The 21264-nt window shown below is 43.6% G+C and overlaps 3 protein-coding genes across 6 annotated transcripts; 2 read left to right on the top strand and 1 right to left on the bottom strand.

Moving 5' to 3' along the window:
* Positions 1–40: 40 nt before the first annotated feature.
* On the bottom strand, positions 41–15366 carry LOC124188497 (40S ribosomal protein S12-like). Of its 2 annotated transcripts, none has more exons than XM_046581150.1 (5): positions 15043–15366; positions 980–1115; positions 823–867; positions 463–597; positions 41–399 (listed from the first exon to the last, which is right to left on the bottom strand). In XM_046581150.1, exons 3-5 carry the CDS (start codon positions 837–839, stop codon positions 135–137), a joined length of 417 nt encoding a protein of 138 aa, XP_046437106.1. In that variant the 5' UTR covers positions 840–867; positions 980–1115; positions 15043–15366; the 3' UTR covers positions 41–134. The 2 variants fall into 2 exon arrangements, with proteins under 2 accessions (XP_046437106.1, XP_046437107.1); XM_046581151.1 differs by lacking the exon at positions 15043–15366 and adding an exon at positions 1290–1540.
* LOC124188496 lies at positions 1626–14136 on the top strand. Of its 2 annotated transcripts, XM_046581149.1 has the most exons (7): positions 1626–1927; positions 2003–3472; positions 7005–7399; positions 7517–7608; positions 9541–9593; positions 9675–9946; positions 13411–14136. In XM_046581149.1, the coding sequence occupies exons 2-7, from the start codon at positions 2004–2006 to the stop codon at positions 13896–13898; spliced, it is 2769 nt and encodes a 922-aa protein (XP_046437105.1). In that variant the 5' UTR covers positions 1626–1927; position 2003; the 3' UTR covers positions 13899–14136. The 2 variants fall into 2 exon arrangements, with proteins under 2 accessions (XP_046437105.1, XP_046437104.1); XM_046581148.1 differs by having other exon boundaries at positions 1626–3472.
* A 2660-nt stretch (positions 15367–18026) lies between the features above and the next one.
* LOC124188494 (protein C10-like) lies at positions 18027–19520 on the top strand. Of its 2 annotated transcripts, XR_006872373.1 has the most exons (6): positions 18027–18275; positions 18362–18501; positions 18593–18629; positions 18932–18933; positions 18965–19093; positions 19165–19247. XR_006872373.1 is itself a non-coding variant. In XM_046581137.1 (4 exons), the coding sequence occupies exons 1-4, from the start codon at positions 18233–18235 to the stop codon at positions 19327–19329; spliced, it is 384 nt and encodes a 127-aa protein (XP_046437093.1). In that variant the 5' UTR covers positions 18038–18232; the 3' UTR covers positions 19330–19520. The 2 variants fall into 2 exon arrangements, 1 of the variants encoding a protein (XP_046437093.1); XM_046581137.1 differs by lacking the exons at positions 18932–18933; positions 18965–19093 and having other exon boundaries at positions 18038–18275; positions 19166–19520.
* The last annotated feature ends 1744 nt before the right edge of the window (positions 19521–21264 follow it).

Below are 21264 nucleotides of genomic sequence, written 5' to 3'. Positions count from 1 at the left end.
AAATCATTTCAATAACGAATTCCAATAAAGAATCACAAAGTCGACTTCAATCAGGATATATTTATGCACAACATGATACATGAGCAGCAGGTAAACACATCCCGTTAAACTCGTTCGAAGTCAGTCGTTGAAATTTACTGCTTCTTCAGGTAATCGAGAACGACAGCAGTTGCCTCGGTCTCAACACCCCAATCCTTGACGGCGACGCAGGAGCATCCAACGACCTTGCGGGCCTTGCCTTCCTTGTCGATCTTGCAAAGGCCAGCCCATTCACCAAGCTTCTTGTTGTTGTCAACTTTCATCAAGGGGATGTTGTGTTCTTGGCAGAGAGCGGTGACCAGTTTCTTGTACATGGGTTCACTGCAGTTGTCAGCCAACACGCAGAGCAAAGCCTGGCGCCTATTCATCAAATTTAACTTGTTAGTCAAATGTGAAGGAAAATGTAATAACCATGAGCATTACTTGTCCAAAGCCTTGGCAGCCTCATGGAGTCCACGGGCCAAACCATCATGGATCATGGCATTCTTCAGAACCTCCTGTGTAGCTGTGTTGATATCCATTGGGCCACCGGCAACTGGGGCACTCAACACATCACCTCTGTATTTAACAAATAAAATGGTTACCATTAATTTAGTTATGACACCCAGGACATGTGACAACACTCGACTTTTAAAAGCAATCAGTAATTAACATGTACATACGACACTAAAATTTCGGGATTACAATTTTGACTAAATTATAGTTTGAACAAATGTTTTAAAAATACAACTGAGTTTAAGTTATTGAAATATAAACAACCGGTGGAATGATCACCAAACTTACCCTTCCATGTCAGACATGATTTAAATTGCTGAAATGGAACTCCTTCTGCAATTTGAAAAAACACCGAATAAAGTGAAAAAGCTTGGAAAACGGGTAGGCAAGCCATTATTTCAATATAATGGATGCTGATGATAAAATTGGATGAATCAAAACTTACGATGACGATGCCCGAAAGGACTAAAATTTTAACAGACGGAACTTTGAGTAGCGTTTGTTACGAAGAGAACTTGCTCACCAGGTGGCAGGTCAATCAGTTGGAAGTCCGCACGTGTACCAACCAACTTGGATTTTCCCTAAACACACACATTCGTTATGAAAATATGTTTTCCTTATTAACAAATGAGAAAAAGCAATTCAAAATGTGGGATACAATACAAAATGATGTAGATATTTTAATTAAAATGAATTGTTTATCTTAAAACAACATTTTCCAGAAATTAATCAATTATATAACATAATTGTTTTACGTTTCTCTTCAATCAATTCCTAGCCCAGTACAGGAAACTGAGTAAAAGTCCTTAGGCAATAAATAGTCAATAATCCCCTATGGGCATAAATAAATTGATATGGAAGGATCGAAGCCGAGTGACGGGCTGATATTATATATTGCGTTGGTCTCGAGGAAAATGCAATATGTATAGCACACACATCTCAGAGTCCCGTAGTAGTAGTAGTAGTACTAAACAGTTTCGAGTGGTGACGATACTTTCGTTGATATGATGAACTATCCGGCGGGGAGGATCCTGCAACGAGCGGAAACTTTTTTTCTTTCTTTCTTTTACCCGGTGGTGGTGGATTTGGTCATGCGCGTCCACGGTCTCTTCTATACATGAGGCAACTTCAAATGTGTGTGTGTATACCAACCGAGTGACTATAAAACGGCACGCGCGCAGGAGTGACTCGGTTCTGTTGCGGCCAACAGTCCGTCGGGATCGAATGTGAGCAGCAGCAGCAGCAGTCAAGAACTTGACACAACATATATCCCCGAGTCTCTATTTGCTATTCGTTCCCACTTTTGTGTTTGGTTTAGTCGTCCAAAATTCAACTTTGTCCGAAACCAACGCGAACGTGACAAAAGCTGCCAGACGGAACGCATTCATGGCCGGTACGAATTCATTCCTTTCGAGTGTGGCAATTCCAACGGAGAAGAGTGTTTGAATTGGGTGGTTTTTCTATCAAGAATGAATTGCGGTGACAATCATCCAGCGCCAATCATGGCCGAAGTGACGATCCTGACGCCCAACAACGTCGGCAAACGTCACCACCAACAACAACAACAACAACAGGACGTGCTGATGATGTCGTCCCTTTCTGATGATTTCGCCCGTCAACTTTCTTCCTCGTCGTCTCCATTGGTGGCCGTCGACGGCCGAATGACCGACGACACTGATGACCATCAGCATTTTGAAGATGAGCCAACCCTTCAGAGTCCGTCGGCGTCGGGAGCGCAACATCTCGACGTGATAATCAGTGCCGGTGGTCATCAGCAGAGCGACGACACGGGGACGGTCCAGCAGCGTCATTCGCCGGCCGATAAGGGTTGTCATTATTCCGACGGCGAAGATGACGACGAGGACGACGAAGAAGAGGAACATGAAGAGGAGCAAGACGCTCTGGTCAGGGCCTCTCGTTTGAGTCGTCGGCATTCGTCGGCCGGCGCCGTGCCCATGTCATTAACCGTGTCGCCGTCCAACGTGTTCACGGACGTCTATCAGGGCGGGACGTCCGTGCTCGGACGTGGCCTGGTCCGCGAGAGATCGGCACCGACAAGACGTTGTCGAATTGAAGAGGAGCAGCAACAGCAGCCGCCGCGGAATCAATCGGCCACCTCGTCGGCACGTCCAGCAGGAGCAATCAATAATAACGTCGGTGGTAATTGGTTGAACGTGCCAGGTGCTGCCGACAGTTCTGGGAAGAAGAAGAACAAGACGGCCAGCAGCGGGCGAAACAATGTCTCGATCGAGCGTCTGGAATTAGTTCCGGCATCGCCTATGAGGAATAAATCACCGTCGGGAGCCCTCAGCTCGCTGGCCGCTCCCGGCCGCCGACTCCAGCAGAACAACAGTTTCGGCGGAACAGCCAGCGAGTTGCATCATCATCGGCCGTCCAATCCGAGTTTGGAATCGTCGGCCGGGCAGACGAGTAATAAGGAATCGCTGCGTCATCATCGTCCGTCGTCGACGTCGCAACATCATCACGTTCGCTCGCAATCGGTCCGTGTGGCTCCCCGCAGTACAACTACAACTACAACAACAACAAGCAACCGAAACAACAACATCAGCAGTTCAATCAATCAGCCAAAGTTGTTGGCCGACTACAACAGTGTCCAGCAGCATCAGCAATCCATCAAGGTCCGTCCTCGAGGGACCAGTTTGCCGGGAACCAACTGGGTCGATCCCCCGACGACCGCAATCAACGCAGAGGAACAGCAACAACAGCAACAACATTATTACGGCAACAATCAGCAGACGGTAGGAGGCGAAGGTGATGAAGCCGATTATTACCTGTTGAGGCATTTTATCGTACACGGCAAAAGTAACAAAGTCGTCAACCGAGGCGATTCCTTCCGTCGATCCTTGCGATCCCACAAGCAGCAACAACAGCAGAGCGGCGGCGCCATCAGCCAACATTCCAGCACATCCAGCATCAGGTACATGATCATATCAACATTTCAATTTCCTTCTTGTTTGATGTCACGCAACAAAATAAAACAAACAATAACAAAACAAAACGGACGGGGGGGAGAAACAAAGTGAGTCATCAAAACACGCACGAGTTTGCGTCTTATATTCCCGAGATGCTGCTGCTGCTGCTGAATTGGCCATTTCGGCTGCACAGCTAGGCATATCGCATCCAGCCCCACTTTGTCGTGTTATTATCATGACGACGACGACTGTGTGTACTAGTTATATTGATGGTGCTGGGACTCACGTTTATAGATGTCCCGATGGACCCCGGTGAACGCCGGTTCAATTGCAAAAAAGGTTTTTATAGATCGTCTGACGGCATAAAAGCGACGAGCGGCTATACAGTATAACATAGTGAATATGCGAGCAAAGGTTATATAAGCTCTGCGCTTTTCATGTGACCCCCCCACCCAGCAGGATCAGCTTATATATATACTTTCACAAATTTCCTATTTAAAACAATCAACCCTGAACGAAAATAGCCTCGTCGTGCAACACTAAAAATCGCCGTCTATCCTACACACACACACACATTTATTTAGTAAACAATTTCAACCAGACGCTCTCGCTCCACGCTCCTGCTGCTCCTGTTTGTCCGTGTATATTTACCATGTGTCTGTGTGCACAAGTAAGTTTTATAGGTTTCTTTTATAGGCGAAAGGCTATATAGATCGTCCAAACAAGAGCAGAGAAGGGGGGTTGCAGCTATAGACGTTATTTTACGATCGTCCACATCAGAGTCTTATACGTAGTAGGTCCAGTGACTTGCTGCCGGACTGGAGAGATGCGCACGTTGTTGTTGTTTGTTCAGCCATGCTCCGTCGCCATCTCTAATGGGCTTATACAGTTCATACCAAGTCAAACTTTTCCCGACTAACCTGGGCTAATGTATAAATACTTCCCCACGCATTTGGAAAGACGCAAAAAAGTCCGTGCGTGAATTATTGCAGCGCTCGTCATCTATACTAGTTCAAACACCCGCATGAATTAAAACGAGGACAGCTACACAATACCGCGGTCACGAATAGACCCACACACAAAAATGGGCATACGACTGAAAAAAACCAAACTTGACGAGGCTCGCTATCGTTGTGGACGACATCCACTCACGTTTGGAAATGAAGTGCCAGTTGCACACGCGGCTCAGTTTCCCGGAGCAGCCTCAAAAGTCACTGTTATTCCACCCGTAGTGTACGTGAATAAAAAAGTCTCTTTTGTTGGTAGCGTCTCGTGAGATGCGTGTCACACGCATCATACACTCATTCTACATACGCAGCAGTCTATATACACTACACACACACACGCAGCAACCGGACAACTTGATGAACTTTTACTTTCTCTCCGATCTATATAGTGTACATATAACAAAAAAGGAGCGAGTCAAAAATATAGAACTCTCCATCGTAACTCAACTGGCGCGCATTAAATTGTGTACTATAATATAGCGAAGCGAAAGCGCCAGGCAACGCGTTCGGGAGCCGAAAACATTACGTGTGTGTTGTTTAAAGGGGAGGAGGAGGTGCTGTTGCGTGGCGACGGGTTATATATTCTCCGGGTTTTTCCCCGAGGTACAAATTCGAGTCGGGGAAAAAAAGGGGCGAATCCAGCGTCTCTAAATAGAGCAGACATATCAAAGTATACAAGGGTGGCCAAATAAAGGAATATGGTGTGTAAGAAAAAGAATAGCAAATTGCGCATGGATATAAAACGGCAATTTGGATAAGAAAATTGCCAGGCAATGAAGCGCTACATGAATGCGCGCATAGACTGTCGGTTGTTGTTGTTGGGGTGCTGCTGACGCACTACAAAATCAAAACCTGTCCGCAGACTCAAGCTGATCCCGCAAGGGCCGGGGAAAAAGAAAAAGTTAAGGAAAGTACACGGCCTTATTATCTATGTATAGGCGGAGGATGACGACGGGTCTATAAATACACCATCATTTCCCAGATGTATAAATACACAAACTTGCTGCTGCTAGGTGGAATATCAATTATGAATTTTTTCTATGGCGGCGGTGGTGCGGCCGTGCGGCCCGTAGGCAACGAGTGAATAGGAGCACCACCAAATGCAGCCGATGGCGTGATGGCAGACGGCGGCGGCGGCAATCTATAGGGAAATCGACGTCGATACTCGGATCGCGTGTGTATTATATCAACCGCTCCCGCCCCGCCACTGTGGGAAAATCAACGTATTTATTCAATCGCGAGACTATCGGTTATAGCTATTCACGTTATTATCCTCCTCCCCTATTTGACCTAATAAAATTCCGACGAGGGCCTATTAAAAATGATGAGAATGTTTTGAATAGAATAATATTGATGCACGGAACGTTTCCATTTTGGAGAAAGGTTCAAGACCCGCGTCGGTGATCCCCTTTTCCATGTTCAACACAGGATGCACTCAAGCCTGTGCCGATTGGCTGTGGGTTTACACGGAAACTGACGGAGCATCGGTAAATAATAAATGAGGAATCACGTTGAAATGGGCGGGGGGATCACAGCGAATCTGAAAATGCTTTTGAACAAAACATGCCAGCAGAGCCACGGCTGTTTGTTGCTATTTATTTGACATTATCTGCCATCACAATAGCCATAGATTTATACTGCGTATAGACGCCGCAGGATTTCCTCCCCTTTGAAAAAACAGTCGGGGCCAATTAGGTACACTAATCTTCTTTGTGTTGTTGTTATTATTATACACTAGCATAGGGTGGTGATGCACTCGAGCCCTTGTCTATTTATTTGTACACACACACGACAGGCTTAGATTGTCATCCCATGAAATCAAAGAAGATATAGCCCTTTGTGGCTGAGCGCCATCCGATTATAAACACAATGATCCTTTTTTGCTTTGCAAATCATTTCACCGAAATAAAGTTCGAAATAATCAGCGCGGATGAGATCCACATTGGCCTACATAGTTGGCCATCAGAATAAACAAAATAAGACTGAGAAATAGAGTGATTGATTGCTGCTGGATAGTTCTACTTCATTGCTCAATTGTTATTTGCTTTCTTCTTTCGACAGAGAAATAAGCACGCAGAAGAACTAGCTCCGAATACTTGTATATAACAAGCTGTCATTCTCTCTAATCCCTCCACCCCCATCTCCGCAAATGCAATTGTAAAAGTTTGGTTATCTGCATTGGATGCAGCAAACACAGCAGTCCCGAAATAGCCAACACTCTTAATTGCATTTCGGTCCTTGGTCAATTGCATTTACAGACTATGCAATTGACGCACCGGTAGACTATATACTACACTGCGTAGATTCCGGCCTATAAATAGAATTACTCGCCTCTCTATACACCACCTAAAAGGAATTGATAAAGCGGCACTTTACCTGCGTAGGTGGGCACTATCTAATAAACACCCGACGACATTGAGCACCCTGTCGTCTCCCGATAGGCGTCTTGACACTATTGATTTATTTAGATTCGTCTGCTCACATCAAACTTGATCAAATGCAATTGGCTTTTCTCTCTTTACTAATCAAGTACGGAAAATGTTGCCGGATCACCGCCGCCGATCCAACAACCTCACCAGCAGTATCAATACCAGCCACAACACTACCAGCAACAACAGGGTCAATACTACTCGTCTGGGCCCTATCAGCACTACTCGTCCATGGATCAAGTTCAACAGCATCCGGCCGTGCCGCTGTCATCATCCAGCAGCAGACGAGCCTCGTTATCTCTGCTGATGGTCGGAGCTGATCAACAACAATATCTAACAGCTGGCCCGTCGCCGCCATCGGGCCCTTATTCGTTGGGGGCCGCCACAGCTGAACCGTTCAGAGTTCTGATGCTCGGAGCTTCCGGCGTTGGCAAAACAGCCCTGACGGCCCAATTCATGACGTCTGAATACCTCAACACGTACGAAGCTTCATTAGGTAAACACGCAATAGTTCAATAAGTTCAATTCGAAATCGAATCAATTCATTTAATTATTATGGCCGGGGTCGACTGTGAAATGATCCAACGACGACGAATGTCTTTTGTTTTTACAGACGAGGACGCCTGCGACCGTTCCGTTTCGGTTCTCCTAGACGGCGAGGAATCTCAATTGATTTTCATCGATCACCCGCACGGCGAAATATCGGTGAGCTTCCAATATCCTCGCTATTATTGGCCATCCTTCTATTCATAATTAAATACCGCGTCCAACAACTTTATAGAGACGCGTAACATTGATATAATATACCTACTACAATCCCACCCACTCAGATAGAGCCGAGGTGTGTACAACTTTTGAGACGAAGATATAGTATCTACTGTTGAGAAACTTGATCCCAATCATAACGGAATTTCGTCGCAAACGTCACTGTAAGATTTGATTTTTCCCACTGCGTAATAACAGCAGCTAGGAAATATTCGTTGGCTGAAAGTTCACAATTGGATTTTGCTCTCTCACAAATTCGATGGTGACTCGGCGTTATTCGCTTGGGCTTCCCGGTAAAAGTTAAAAAAAAATGGAGAACTCAAATTAAATTTGAGATGTCGCACGCGCACTTAAAAATAGATGGAAAGAACTGATGGAAACTCTACCGAATGAACAAGGAAAAAGTTGCCGTCTCACTAATAATAAACCCCTTTCGCTCTAAAAGCATATACGTATACTGTTGTGGCGGACGCATCTATTTGAAATGATACGCATTCAACCGCGTCTCATTGCGATGCTGCAATATTCAAACCAGCAGCAGCAGCATGCAAGCTTGTCTGCATCGCAAATGTCACAGACTAAAAAAAAAGAGTGAGCCAAACATGTCGTGTTTAGACTATACAGACACGGTCATCCCGCCTGCGTGCCTTATTTCCCATTCTGAATCAGTCGGCAGTAAACAGAGCGTATACACAACATGTGGAACTTTTTCCCATAATACCCCTCCGGGCCTCCGGGCAGGTATTACACCAGTTTAACATCCTCTCTCTCGACTGTTAGAATATATATGTACTCGCTCTGCGTTTGTTATTATTCTTTTAGATTCTCTCAGTGTTCATCGCCAAAGTTACGGAACATTCCGTGCAGGCCGGGGCTTAATATATTGTACTCCCCCAACCCACCCACCCAGCCGCTGCTGGCGGGAGGTTTGAAATTTGATACACAAAACAAGAAGAAGACGCACAAGAGCCGAGCAAATTCAAAAGTTGCAGAGCTCAGGAAATGTTATATATTGCGTTACATTTCTTGTTGTATTGAACCGTCGGTGAGTGCGTCGTGTGCCCAACGACATAAAAGTTGACGGGTAGGGGGGAAAGTTTGCAATCGACGCTATACACAGAACCCAAAAGTCGCATACACATGTCAATATATTGCCGCGACAACACGAAAAGATTTAGATATAAATACAAGACGACTAAGTTCAGTAGGCAACTGAGCATATGCAATTCTCGATTCGATTCCTATCGCTTTTTCCGTTTCCCGACTATTTCGTGCGCCATATTTAATGAAAAATGAAAGCGGAGAGTCGCAGAAGAAAAAGATCAAAGGGAAATATGATGAGGAATGGCAAAGTGGTTGGGCGTGGACCGAGGCAAAGATCAAGGAACAAGAGTGGAAAAAGAGAGAGAAATAAAAAGTCCTTCAAGTAGTTCCTGCAACGTCAAAGATGTCTCACGTCTAGCAGACCCAACGGCGAGTCCCAGAGACGATCCTGCATCCGCAGGGTCAAAGAGGACACACTCCAAGTACACTGCCGAGCAGTTCAGCGGAACACGCAACTGCCCCGCGACCGACACCCAACGGCTGGCAACAGCATCCGCAGCATCCGCATGGCATTTCACTTGAGATGGCTACAATCTCCATTAGTTGCACTGTCAGATCAAAGTGGTGGCTGAAATCTACAGGGGCGGATACGTAAAAGGATATTTGTGTTCCGTCATTATTATTACGGGGCGGATCAAAAAAGAATCTCATTAATCTTTTAAGATTCACGCAGCGACGAGGAGTTGCTTAATGAATTTCATTTCGGGGAAATCTCCATATTACCTTGAAATCGCATTAACGTCAATTAAATATTTGATTACCTGTCAGGTGGAGAATTGCATAGCGACGTATAATCCGCACGCCTACGTCATCGTCTACAGGTGAAATAACGACCGAAATAACCCAATCGAATCTTCCCAACTAATAATTTGGTTTTTAAAATTCCCCCATGTTTTCAACAGCGTCGTCGACGCCGAAAGTCTCCGCGAAGTGGAAGAGATCCTCCACTTTCTGTGGCGTCACTCGCTGACCAACAACAGCAACAGCTCAACGTCGTCGTCCTCCTACTGCCGTCAGCGTCACAACACAATCAGTTTACCTGTCGACGATTCCCTGACACCCAGCAACAGCAACAACAGCCGGACGTCACCGTTTCAAATGCTCCCGCCACCCACCGTCATCCTGGTGGCCAATAAAATCGACTTGGTCCGCTGCCGAATCATTTCTCCGCAAGGTACGTAAGTCGCGTGTCTTCAAACAAGACAAAATCAGAACTCAAAAAGAGGCGATTTCAAATCGTATCGGGACTCCATAGTCTTTTTTTCTAAAAGGGCGCGCTATACAGTATACAAGAGGAGGAGTGTGTAGGATGTTGAAGGATCGATTTGTCTAAAAGGAAGAAAAAGAAAAAGAATTTAATCGCGGGAGTGAAAAGGATCGTGACAGCAAGAAACTGCTGTTCTATATCACCGTACACAAGCTGCTGCTGCCGCTGTAGCCGCCATCCATTTTGCTCGCCCCCTATAGCCATATCGATCGGTACGAGGGCGGAGGATCGCCCTGGAGATCTCTCTGTGCTTTCTAATATTTTTTAGACAATGAACCGAGCTGCTGCTGCTGCTGTGTACAACTCGGCTCCATTTTTATTTCTTTTTTGGGGGGTATTATAACGGAGAGAGAGAGAGAATATGCCGGGGATTTTGAATTCAACTGGAATTATTCGAGCAAATCGTACCCCGGGCTCCCATGCAACTTGGGGATTGTTCCTTCTAAAACAGGCGACGGCTGCATGATTCCAACAGATGCTTGTGAACTGATGACGACATTAACTGCTGCTGCTGCTGTATCGACTGGCAGCACCGCGTCTCAGAAAGGCGAATGAAAATCATTTGAGATGGAAAAAAGAAAAAAGAAACGGGCAGTCGAGAGTATAAAGCTGGGCCGGATTATAATGGGGGGCCATCCATAGGGGGAGGAGGACACAGGTGGTGCAGCAGAGTAAAAAAATTCGCCGGAGTCTAGACTGCTGTAGGAGCGCATTTCGGCCAAACCAATTATCTATAGAATGAGAGAGTCTTCCCTATGCTCAATTGTGTCCCTCATATAGACGGATAAACCAATACCATCAATATATATAGAGGGCCGAGAGAAAAAAGATCAATATAGGAAAAGAACCAGCCAATGGATGGCGGCGGCCATACAGACCAATATAATAGAAATGGCTGTAGTGCCCCTCCAGCTGCTATCCATGGCTCATATAGGCCGTGTAGTATATGGGCAGAACTGTTATTACGGTCAGTAGGGAGAGTGGCTGGGGCGTGTGATGCAATCAATAAGGGAATAATCTAGTACAGGGGGGAAAAAGTTATGTTGCAGCCAAACAAACTGATGGTGATTAAGAGTAGGGAAAAACCTCTTGGCTCAATATTACAGCTTGCCCATATATGTCCATTAAAAGAGAAATAGTATAAGAAACCCTTTCTTTTTTAAAAAACATGGATATAAAAGAGGCCCGTAGATCAGTTATAGGCTGTGCGGATCGTCTGTTCTTTTTTTTTTTGTTTTTGACCAAATTCCATTAGATGGCAAGAAAATAACAGGACGTCGCAACTGCTGCCAAATGACTGTCAACCGAATTTTTCTCTCGTTTCCTTTTTGTTTTTCCCGGGCTTGCGGCACTCGGTGGTCGGTCAGCATATCCGTCATCCATTTACTGTCGCAGAGCTTCAAGGGTCTTTTACAACTTGATATCAAATTCCAAACCCCGAATTTGAGACTAAAAACCATCGAGCGAACTGGACTGCGGCATGGGCCTTGAGAATTAAACGAGGCGGAAACGGTCCGTCTGTGATGCTAATAGGAAAAAGGATGACGCAAATGGGAGTTTAAAAGGATCAGAATAGCATTTCCAGTGAAATATTTAATGAATAAAAATATTTGGAAAAAAAACAAAACAGCCGTGATGAGAGGAACAATATCGAGCAGAAATTAAATTGAGGAAATCAAAAAAGTTCTAGTCCTAATAAACAACAGCCCTAAAGCCCCCGAGGAACAAGGACGAGCAAAATGACAAAAGAGGCAGTCAAAGAAATGTGAAAGATTTTCTCATTAACAGCAGCAGCAGCAGCAACCGAAAAACGCATTGGCGCCCACGTCTCTCTCAGAAATCTTTAATGAATGTAATGATGAACGGAGACGAGCAGCCGGAAACGGGAAACAAAAGAACGAAAGAAAAATGGCAAAGTGTACTGGTACCACTACCGTACTACGGCACCCTCTATTCTTTTCATTTTTCAATAACATAATAACGGCTGCTATACAACTAGATAATAAATAAAAAAAGGGTGAGATAGCTGAATAATATGCAGATGAAGATGAAATTGTTGAATCAATATCGCCAGAAATCTTTTATAGAGAGAGAAGAAATAGCTCCGGTGGGAATATGCGCGAAGAAGAAAAGAATCGCTCCATCATCTGCTTCTGTTGGAACGGGAACCGGAAGGACAAAACAAAAAAACGGAACAAGGGGGTGGGTGGAAGGGAAATCGATATTATCGGATCTAGAAAATCATTCCCCAATATAGATGAGCGAGGGTGGGGTGGGGGCGGGGGAAGTCAGGAAATGGAAAGAAACAATAGAAAGCTAGAGGCAGCCATTGCGGCGGTGTGTTGTACACATCACGATGGCTAGGCAAAAGGAGCTGAATGAGAACGTGACAGTCATCAGGAAAAGCTTCGTCTTTTTCTTTTGATGAAAAGAGAATGGGCGAAAAAGATTCCCCAGCGGGTGGAATGAGAATGAAATGCTAATGTTTTCCGAGGTGGCTATTATCTGCGCGGTCTTTCGCTCCTCATCTCCAAATCCAATATGTAATCTACATCTATATTGCGGGATTTTTTGTTTTCCGTCCAAGCCAAAGGAAAAGTCCGCGCCCACACACACGCTCCCGATATTTGTTCACGCCCGGAATTATTAAACGCCAAGGTCCGGAATTTTTCCGAGAATAAAATGTTATACCCCTGATAATATAGACCAGCGGGGAAAGCGCTCCTGGCCATACATATAGTGACCCACGGTTGGTTTGCTAATTTTTCCTGTACCGAGAGATTCGATTCCAGATTCCACCATTTTTATTTTCGTACCGGAAGCGGAAAATTGCCTACGTGAAGTTGTTTTGAATTACCCCCCGCTGTTCAAAGGCAACCAAAGTTTTCGCAAATGTCTTCCGCTTCCGCAAAGTAGCAAGTACAGTTCCTTTTTGAAGTTCTTGCCGACTTTGTTGATGATGAAGAACTCGTCGACCGTTGGCTGATTGAATTTAGACCCCCCCCCCCACCTTTCCAAAAAACATTTCCGCCTAAAGAGCTTTACGCGGAACAAGGTGCAGCAGTCTATATAGATGTTGTTGACACGTCAATACAACTTTAGTGGGAGAGAAAGTCGACGCCAGAGTGGATCAGAACGGCATCAAAGTCAAAAGTTTGGCCTGGTCTAAATTGAACTACTGGACATTTCCTAATAGCGTTGCTGGCGACAGCCAGAAACGCCCAAAATGTCAATAAAATCCAGTCTAAAAAGATTGAAGTGTATAGCCCGTCAGAAACAGAACAATTGGGTCTCAAACAAATATGACGCTAATAGAATAAAAGAAGACTAGAAAATTGATATTCATTTTTTTTTGTTTTGGGGGTTGGCAGCGGGCAAATCTTTAGCGACATCTTTCGACTGCAAATACATCGAGACGTCGAGCGGAATGCAGCACAACGTCGACGAACTGCTAGTCGGAATCCTCAAGCAGATCCGGCTGAAAATACAAAAGACGGAACAGCAAATGCAGTTGCTTCTATCATCGCCAAATTCTTCGTCGTCCACCTCCTCATCGTCCAGGAGTTTGTTCCGAAAGAGGAGTGGACGCCGACGTCAGCAGCAACAACAACAGCAGCAACAACAACACAGAGTTAATTATCAGGGTGGTTCAGCAGGTGCTGGAGAGGGTGAAGGATCCTGTTGCATCAGCACGTCAGCAGCAGGAGTCGCTACCGGTGGATATCGGATAACATCATCAACTAATCGACGATCGGCAAGTCTACGGGTCCGCCGGATGTTGGGCAAAGCCGTTTGGACCTGCGCTGAATATTATCACAGGAACAAATCGAGATCCTGCGAGGATCTTCACGTTCTGTGAGAAAAAAAAAACAGCCCGAAGAAAATTCGCTTTCAAAATTTGTTTCCAAAAAATTTCAAACATATCCCCTTTCTCAATTTAAATAAGAACAGCCATCATTTGCTGTCCATTTCTTCTTCTTCTTCTTCCTCATCTATCTGCTTGTTTTTTTGTCCCCCTCTATATGAATGTGTATACCGTCTGCAGCTGGGCTCCCTCTGACACGACCGTCTATAAATACATCGATCATATCACGTTGGCTTCCGTTATTATTATTGAATCATCGGCACGAGCGCCATTGCGTCATGCGACAGATTACGGGGGAGCACCCTTTTTGTTTTTGTTCTAGTGATTCTTTAATGCGTCACCAAAGTGCAGGCGACTCTGCTGCGCAACACCTTTTCAATCAGCTGTTCCATTAAAGATGAGAACACACATTTCTACCCCCTGGCTGACTGCTGCCCTTCCATCATTTAGCGCTAAACGTTAAAGAGTTTGAAAATAGATTCTCTTCACGCTCCTAACGGCGCCTCCTGGCAGCAGCACTTTATAACTCATCCCTTGTGCACTCGCCCATGCAGTTCACATGAGAGAGAAGCTCCAGTTTCGATTGTTGGGTGCGGTGCACATTGTCGCTGGACCTGCAGAGGATGACAGACAGGCCGAAAGGCAAAGCTAACAGAAATTCGTGGCCCCTTATTTCCTGGCTGTTGTGTGTACAATGTTTTATTCAATCTACGCACTCCCTTTGAACGAGCGAGAGAAAGTCCTTTTAGCAGTAGAGCACTCGCTCTTCTATTAAAATCCAATCCTAGGAATAGTACGACATGGATAGTACCTCTTGACCTCGGCCAGTCTCCACCGAATTTCAAATGAAACAACAACAACAACAACAACTATTCTATTTGGGGCTAAACTAAAAAAAAAAGTTTTCCTCCGGCTGAGAATGGAAGTCTGCTAGTGAAATAAATCCACACTTTTAGACTGCACGTTATTCACGACACAATTTTTTGGCCTTATTAAGGAATAACGCCACGCGATTTGGAAATTAAAGTTTTGAGTGGGAAGTAACTTTCCTCTCTCAACGTATGCAGGAACTATTTGGGGGTATCTGAGCATACTGACGGCACGAGCATACTGAATAAGTAAATCAAGCAGGACTTACCGAAAAATTTAAACCTTCCAGATATTTGGAAGAAACTGGTTCCTGATTGACAGTCACTCTGTTCAACAGATGAAGGAGAACACCGATAAACACAGTCACTGACACTTGAAAACACATTTAAAAAAATTCACGCCAGGATCAAAATCGGTCGGAGAAATTCAGCTGAACACTTGACAACGAGACAGACTACTTCGCTACTACGCAATAACGAAAGGAAAAGCCTGGAATAGTCAATAACGAAAGATAAAATAATAGGAGAAAGGGTTTGAAAAAGAAAACTTGGACAATACTTTGAACAAACTAAACCCAAGGTAGCAGGAAACGCACTCATCCCCAAAAACAGTTTCAAGGATCTACCACTGTTCTCAATCGATATACGCCCCCCATAAGAATTCAATTTAAAAAAATGCGTCTTCATATTTTCACCAGTAATTAACATGAGTTTAGTTATTTGAATCTAGGCTGTTGGATGACGAATTCTTCTTGGCGTAATTTCTAGCGCGTGAAACATTGTAAGAAGATAAGTTGTTGATGTCCCACAAGAGCTTGTATACTATACACCATCATTAACAATGTGGTAAATGTGCGACTCTTGTTATTTGATCGTCTGTGTCTTTGATCCTTCTGCTGGCTGCTTCGAGAGTTGCTCGTTAGTCCAAACTATCTCACCATTACCACAAAACCTCCCACAAACACACACACACACACACACACACATACGCATGTTTATTGTCGAGAAATATTCGGTAAATAAAATCGTTCGTGGTATCATACCGGAATGTGGTATCAAATGTCGCTGCTGACGAATGCGTCAAAGTTGCAGCTCCGCGCGTTTCCTCAACGTCGTCGCTCACAACGAAAGATTTTCCCCCTTTAATTAAAGACTTTGGAATCATTCCTGGCTCGGCACAGATCCTGATTGCATGGTTGCTTGGTTGTTGAGTCCTCTATTAAAAAAAAGAAAACACAAAGCCCTCACATATCACATATTCCGGCGCTATTATCAAAGGATGCGCCCTTGTGGATCGCCACCGCAACTATCATAATTTGTAATTAGAGCAGAGCAAAGCCGTCAAACTTGTATACAATAAATGAGGAAATAAACGGGCTCAGAAGAAATGTACAACAGTTATCGCTCGGTTAATAATTGCGCGCACACGTGCACACGTGGCATAGTTAAACATTGAGAACGACAGAGCATGCTGGGCGCTTTATTAATCCATGACTTTTCAACGTTTGGGTCGATTTGTGTTTTCCCGATTGGAATGGGAGATCAGACGTGCATAAAACAGGGGCGAGGGCGCGCTGAATCGAAAACATGAACTATGCATCCAATCATTTGATTGTTGTGGGTCATTTCATTCGGATTGAATCGTGTAATAATTGATGGAATGGAGATGGACTGAGAGAGAGAGAGGATATTCGGCCGAGTGGAAGAGCCGATCAGCAGCTCGCGGGCACAGTATATATAGTGGATGAAGAGAGAACAAATAATATAATGCCGAAAAGGCTAGGAACGTATCCTGTAGTGAAAAATTGAACTTTTCCAGTTTCCTTCGTCGTCGACAATGTTCACGATCTTGAATAAAAGAAGGCACATGGATGGCTGAACTTTTTCTTGTGAAAAAGAAAAGAAAGAAAAAGAAAAACGATCTGACGTCACTGGCGCCTATATTTGGCTTTTTTCCCTCCATACACCTGACACTGTGGATGACGTGATGACGGTCACATTGTGCCAAACATTCACAACAATCGCTTGGAATTATTGAATGGGAATTTATTGCTTGCAATCATGCGAAACAAATCGACGTGCCAAGGCCGCATTTTATGACATCGTAAAATTTGATCCCGTGATTCCCGATTCGCCGATTGGAATTCTAACCGAGACGAAGCTGCCCCCCACTATTCGAGAAGACGGCGCTATCCTCTCAGAATGATAGGGAGAAATCGAAGGATCTTCATTTTTTTTATTTTAGACGTTTTTAAATAACCCTTTTTATTTATGATACGCAAATTCATACGATTTTGTAGAAAAGACGATGGCTATAAAGCCGTTTTCCCACTTGAATGTAATTAGAGACCCAGTTGGGATAAGAATAAGTTAGAGTTGTTCAATGAGAAAATGTATTGAAATATAGACAAAAGGGACGGTATTTTGGAGTGGTAAATTGCATTGCCATTGGAGCGCTTTGCACAGCATTAAGTAATCGGTAATAGTAGGCGAACTGGCCAACGACTCTGAGAAGTCAACTTCGGAGCGTATAAGATCAAAGCCGATGTAGCCGAGTTTTATGGGTTGCGATTTTTATGATGGATGCCTTTTGCTGCAACAGGGCATCGAATAAATCAGGGGGTTAGTTTGGAAGTGAGATATATAATGGTCCATAGTTTAGTATTAGACCGTAATGAATTAATGAATATCGATCATTATTGTCATTATTATTTCCCATAAATGCGCCGTACCCTAAAAATGAGAATCTAAATTCCGTACCTTTCCGCAAATCCAAATTAAATATAAAAAAAAAAATTGAAAACAGGTTTCATTCCAATTTTTTAATTAAAATTAAAAAATTTGAAGCTGGCTATCAATTCAAGAGGGAAACTCACAGGCGTTGCACGGATTTGTTTCAAACCAGTACCATCTAGCGGTTGGTCGTATTTTGCAAAAAGAATTTTTTAAGAGAATTTGGTAAAAAGAAAATTAAAATAGAAAAGAGAAAACTAATCAATGTAAGTTTTCATTTGGGATCAATCTAGAGTTCATTCGTCAACAAAAATGTAACAAAATTTAAAAAAATCCATCCATCGATTAAATCTTCAGAAGTTAATATCGTTTAAATGTTTCTCGTAATACGTTTGCTTACTCAATTACAATTCCATTTCAAATGTTAAATCATGACTTCCCACTTAACAGAAAATTGAATATACTCCTCCAAGAAAATGCTGAATTCCGGAATCCCAGATCCCCGGAGTCGGCAAATCAAAATGAAATTTTAGCAGACTACGTTTGAAGCCATTTGTTTTGACAGAACGCCATAGTGGATTAATGTGCGAGTTGTATATGTTTTGTTCAAAGACTCTGAAGTCCCTGTTTTCATCTTCTCTCTGTATATGCACGTGATTACATAGTTTACTTTGAAGTTTCAATAGGATAACTAACAACCAGATCAAAAGACTCAACCAAAGCAAAATGAATGACTGTGTCCTAAGATTCGACGCCGAAAAGGCTAGAGGTATGTTTTGTGCTTTTGGTATCATACCATTTTCGTCAATGAGGCATCTCTATGATGACATTTCAAACCCAATGAACTTGAAACAGAGGCATGCACTGATATATTGGCAGCCTTGAGCCAACCAGGAAATGCAGAGAGATTGGCCCGGGCTAGAGAGCTTGCTGGCACCGACATGGTTAAAGTCATGAGGGAGGTTTTCCCCATAGTTACCCAGATCCAGCTAGAGGTACTGTGTTCTCCTTTCATTTGGCCTTTTTAAAAACTTTTATATTTTTCTTCACATTTGTAAGCACTCTGATTTCAACTTGTCTTTTTAGGTTATTCAACGTTTTGGGTTTCCTGGAGATGGTGAAGGTAAAAACAAACTTTCAGTATCTCAGCAGTCACGATATTGCTGAATGTTAAATCTTTGTTAAATGAAAATAAGTCATGCAGGTCAGGACATGAACTTTGAATGCTCAGAATCATAGATGGGTAAAAGTTTTATATTAGTACCAACAGAAACATACTTTGGATTTTGAATAACTGAGAAGTTGAAAAGTTGAAGGTTAGCACCAGTTTTGGGAAGGACCATCCAACTTTGCTATGTGCTATGCTCTCATTCCTTAGCATCATCAGTCCTTTATGGTGGCTTAATGGATGTTTGTGCATAGCAGATGTTTGCCTCTCATATCTTTTACCTTTTGCAGTTCTTCTTTGCTCAGCCCGACAATCATGCCGACTTATGTTAGTTATGTAAATTCAATTCAACGACATGTGTTTTTTCGGCTTGACTTGATCTAATGTGACGCAATCGATCGGCGCTCTTGTTGTCAGTTGTGATTTGTTATTGATGACTTTTGAGAGTTGATGTCGACATTTGTTTGCGTTTCTTCTTCTTTTTGTGGCAGGTGCAGCGCAGTTTCTTCAATTGGTCCGTTCGCTGGAGAAGGAGGACGGGGAAGTCGGGCGATTAAGCGACGAACTTCGAGCCCATTTCCTCCCACCGATGACGGCCCCCATCCATTCGATACCAACGTCAACTCCTCAGTGCAACGGTGCACCTCAGCAATAATTCTGTCGTTTCGTTGTTGTGTGTGTTTCTTTTTTTAAGTGCAGTAAAAGCCAAGCCAATAGGAACAAATGCCATTTGAAGCCAATTCATTTTTATGGAAAAACTAATAATGTCTCCCTCTGGATTACACGTCGATTGTTGTTATTATTCCTTTTCTCTCTCCTTGCAATAATAACGAATTATTTTCTCTCTCCATTGTTCGACTCTTTTTTCTGTTACACCGTAGCCGTTTTGGTCCTTCCTAACGAGTTTTATCAGTCGATAAAAGAACGTTGGGATGAGAGAGAGTTGATGGAATCTAATGGCGTTTATAGTGCCTGTGCTGCTGGCGCTGTTTCTATCTCTATCTAGGTGGAAAGAGTCCATTTAGTAGCAGTAGTGCCTAGTGCTACAAGCTACAGTATATGTTTAGCTTTCAAAAACAAAGTAGCGAGAGAGAGAGAGAGAGTTGATTAGAGTCAGTCGACAGTGTAATTGTCGAGTCCAACGGGGAACTTTGCAACACGCATTTATTGTGCGCATAATTTTGCTAATTCCTGTTTGATTAACAAATGGATATCCATCGGATATGAGCAGAGATATGTGCTGATGAGTTATTGGCCGCCAGCGGCTACTGTTTGATGTTGGCCCCCTAATTGTAAATGAAGGTACTAACGCAATTGGCGATCGATCCAAGGTAGTGCCTTAGCAAAATGAAAATCAAAAATTGGAATTCTTATTTAAGATTATGTCATCCAGCCAGCAGAGACGCGTACTACCGAGAAGAAATTTTGAATTGTCCATGGCCCTTATATTTTGGAAATTTAGGTGATGGGGGGAAATCATCGTGACTTGCGCAAGTTGCTGTAATCGGATGAATAATCCAACTCTACTGGCGCCTCGTCTCCAGTCTTCCTTGTCCCTTAACTAGGGCCAGACGAATATGACGGATGATTATGCAGATCCGCTCCAAGGATTTCATTTCTTTTTTCTTAAATTATTATTTTCTATTCGAAATTTTCCAATTTCTTCTTTGTTCTTATTCCTAGCTCCATCAATAGTCTCAGCAGTAAATTACCATATGATTAACCTGTTAATGTCTCAGCCGGTTGCAAAATACTCTGTGAATGTGATATTATTATCAAGTTATTAATACAACAGTTCATCTGTCCCATAACAGTTGTTTGAATTGGCAAAGAAATAGCAAACAACATTTTTTGAAAATTAAAAATTAGGCGGGGCGCCTGGCCGACTTGTAGATGATGACCTCCAGCACAAAGAGAAGAAGAAAAATCCAATAATAATAAAAACAAAAAAAAAAAAAAAAAATAGTTGTGTCGAGGCCGTCCGTCAGAGAGTTGCGAGTTCAACGTTTTGCTGCTGCCTTGTTCTCTTCACGCACGGGACACACGCGTTTCGGGTTATACTTTTGTTGAGTGTGTGATTGGCATGCCATTGCAGGCGGCGCCTCAACGTCCCGGAATGCAGTTTGTGTTGTTGTTTGCTGTATAGCATCAGTTGTTGCTGGTGTTGTTGGGTTGAGCCGCGCTGCCCCATCACCGGTGCCAGAAGATACTGGACGCGCATACACTTTGCTGGTGTTTGTTTGATATGATAAAGCGGGAGCCTAGGAGGGGGGATTGTATTCCACGCACGCGTTCCAGAGACACGACGAAAAAGAAAAGAATTCTAATAAAATGAAAAGCGCCTGCCGATTTCTCCGCCTCTTTATATTCAATCCAATCCAAAATCTTATCAAGGGAAAAATAGACGCGGCGCCGTGACGCCCTGGCACCTTCTTCTTTTCTTTTCTTTTTTCTTTTACTTACACGCACCTCCTCGCTAACAGCCTGGTGATTGGAGCCATTTGAGCTTTTGTTTCTTCTACATTATTTTTTTTTCCTGGTTGTGTAAACAAAGAGCATCTCATCCGTCAGTCTATTGCCTTGAGCTTTT

This window comes from Daphnia pulex, chromosome 2 (assembly GCF_021134715.1).
Source record: "Daphnia pulex isolate KAP4 chromosome 2, ASM2113471v1".
Classification (NCBI taxonomy): domain Eukaryota; kingdom Metazoa; phylum Arthropoda; class Branchiopoda; order Diplostraca; family Daphniidae; genus Daphnia; species Daphnia pulex.
The sequence above is the reverse complement of the archived record's forward strand: the minus strand, read 5'-3'. Positions and strand labels throughout refer to the sequence as shown.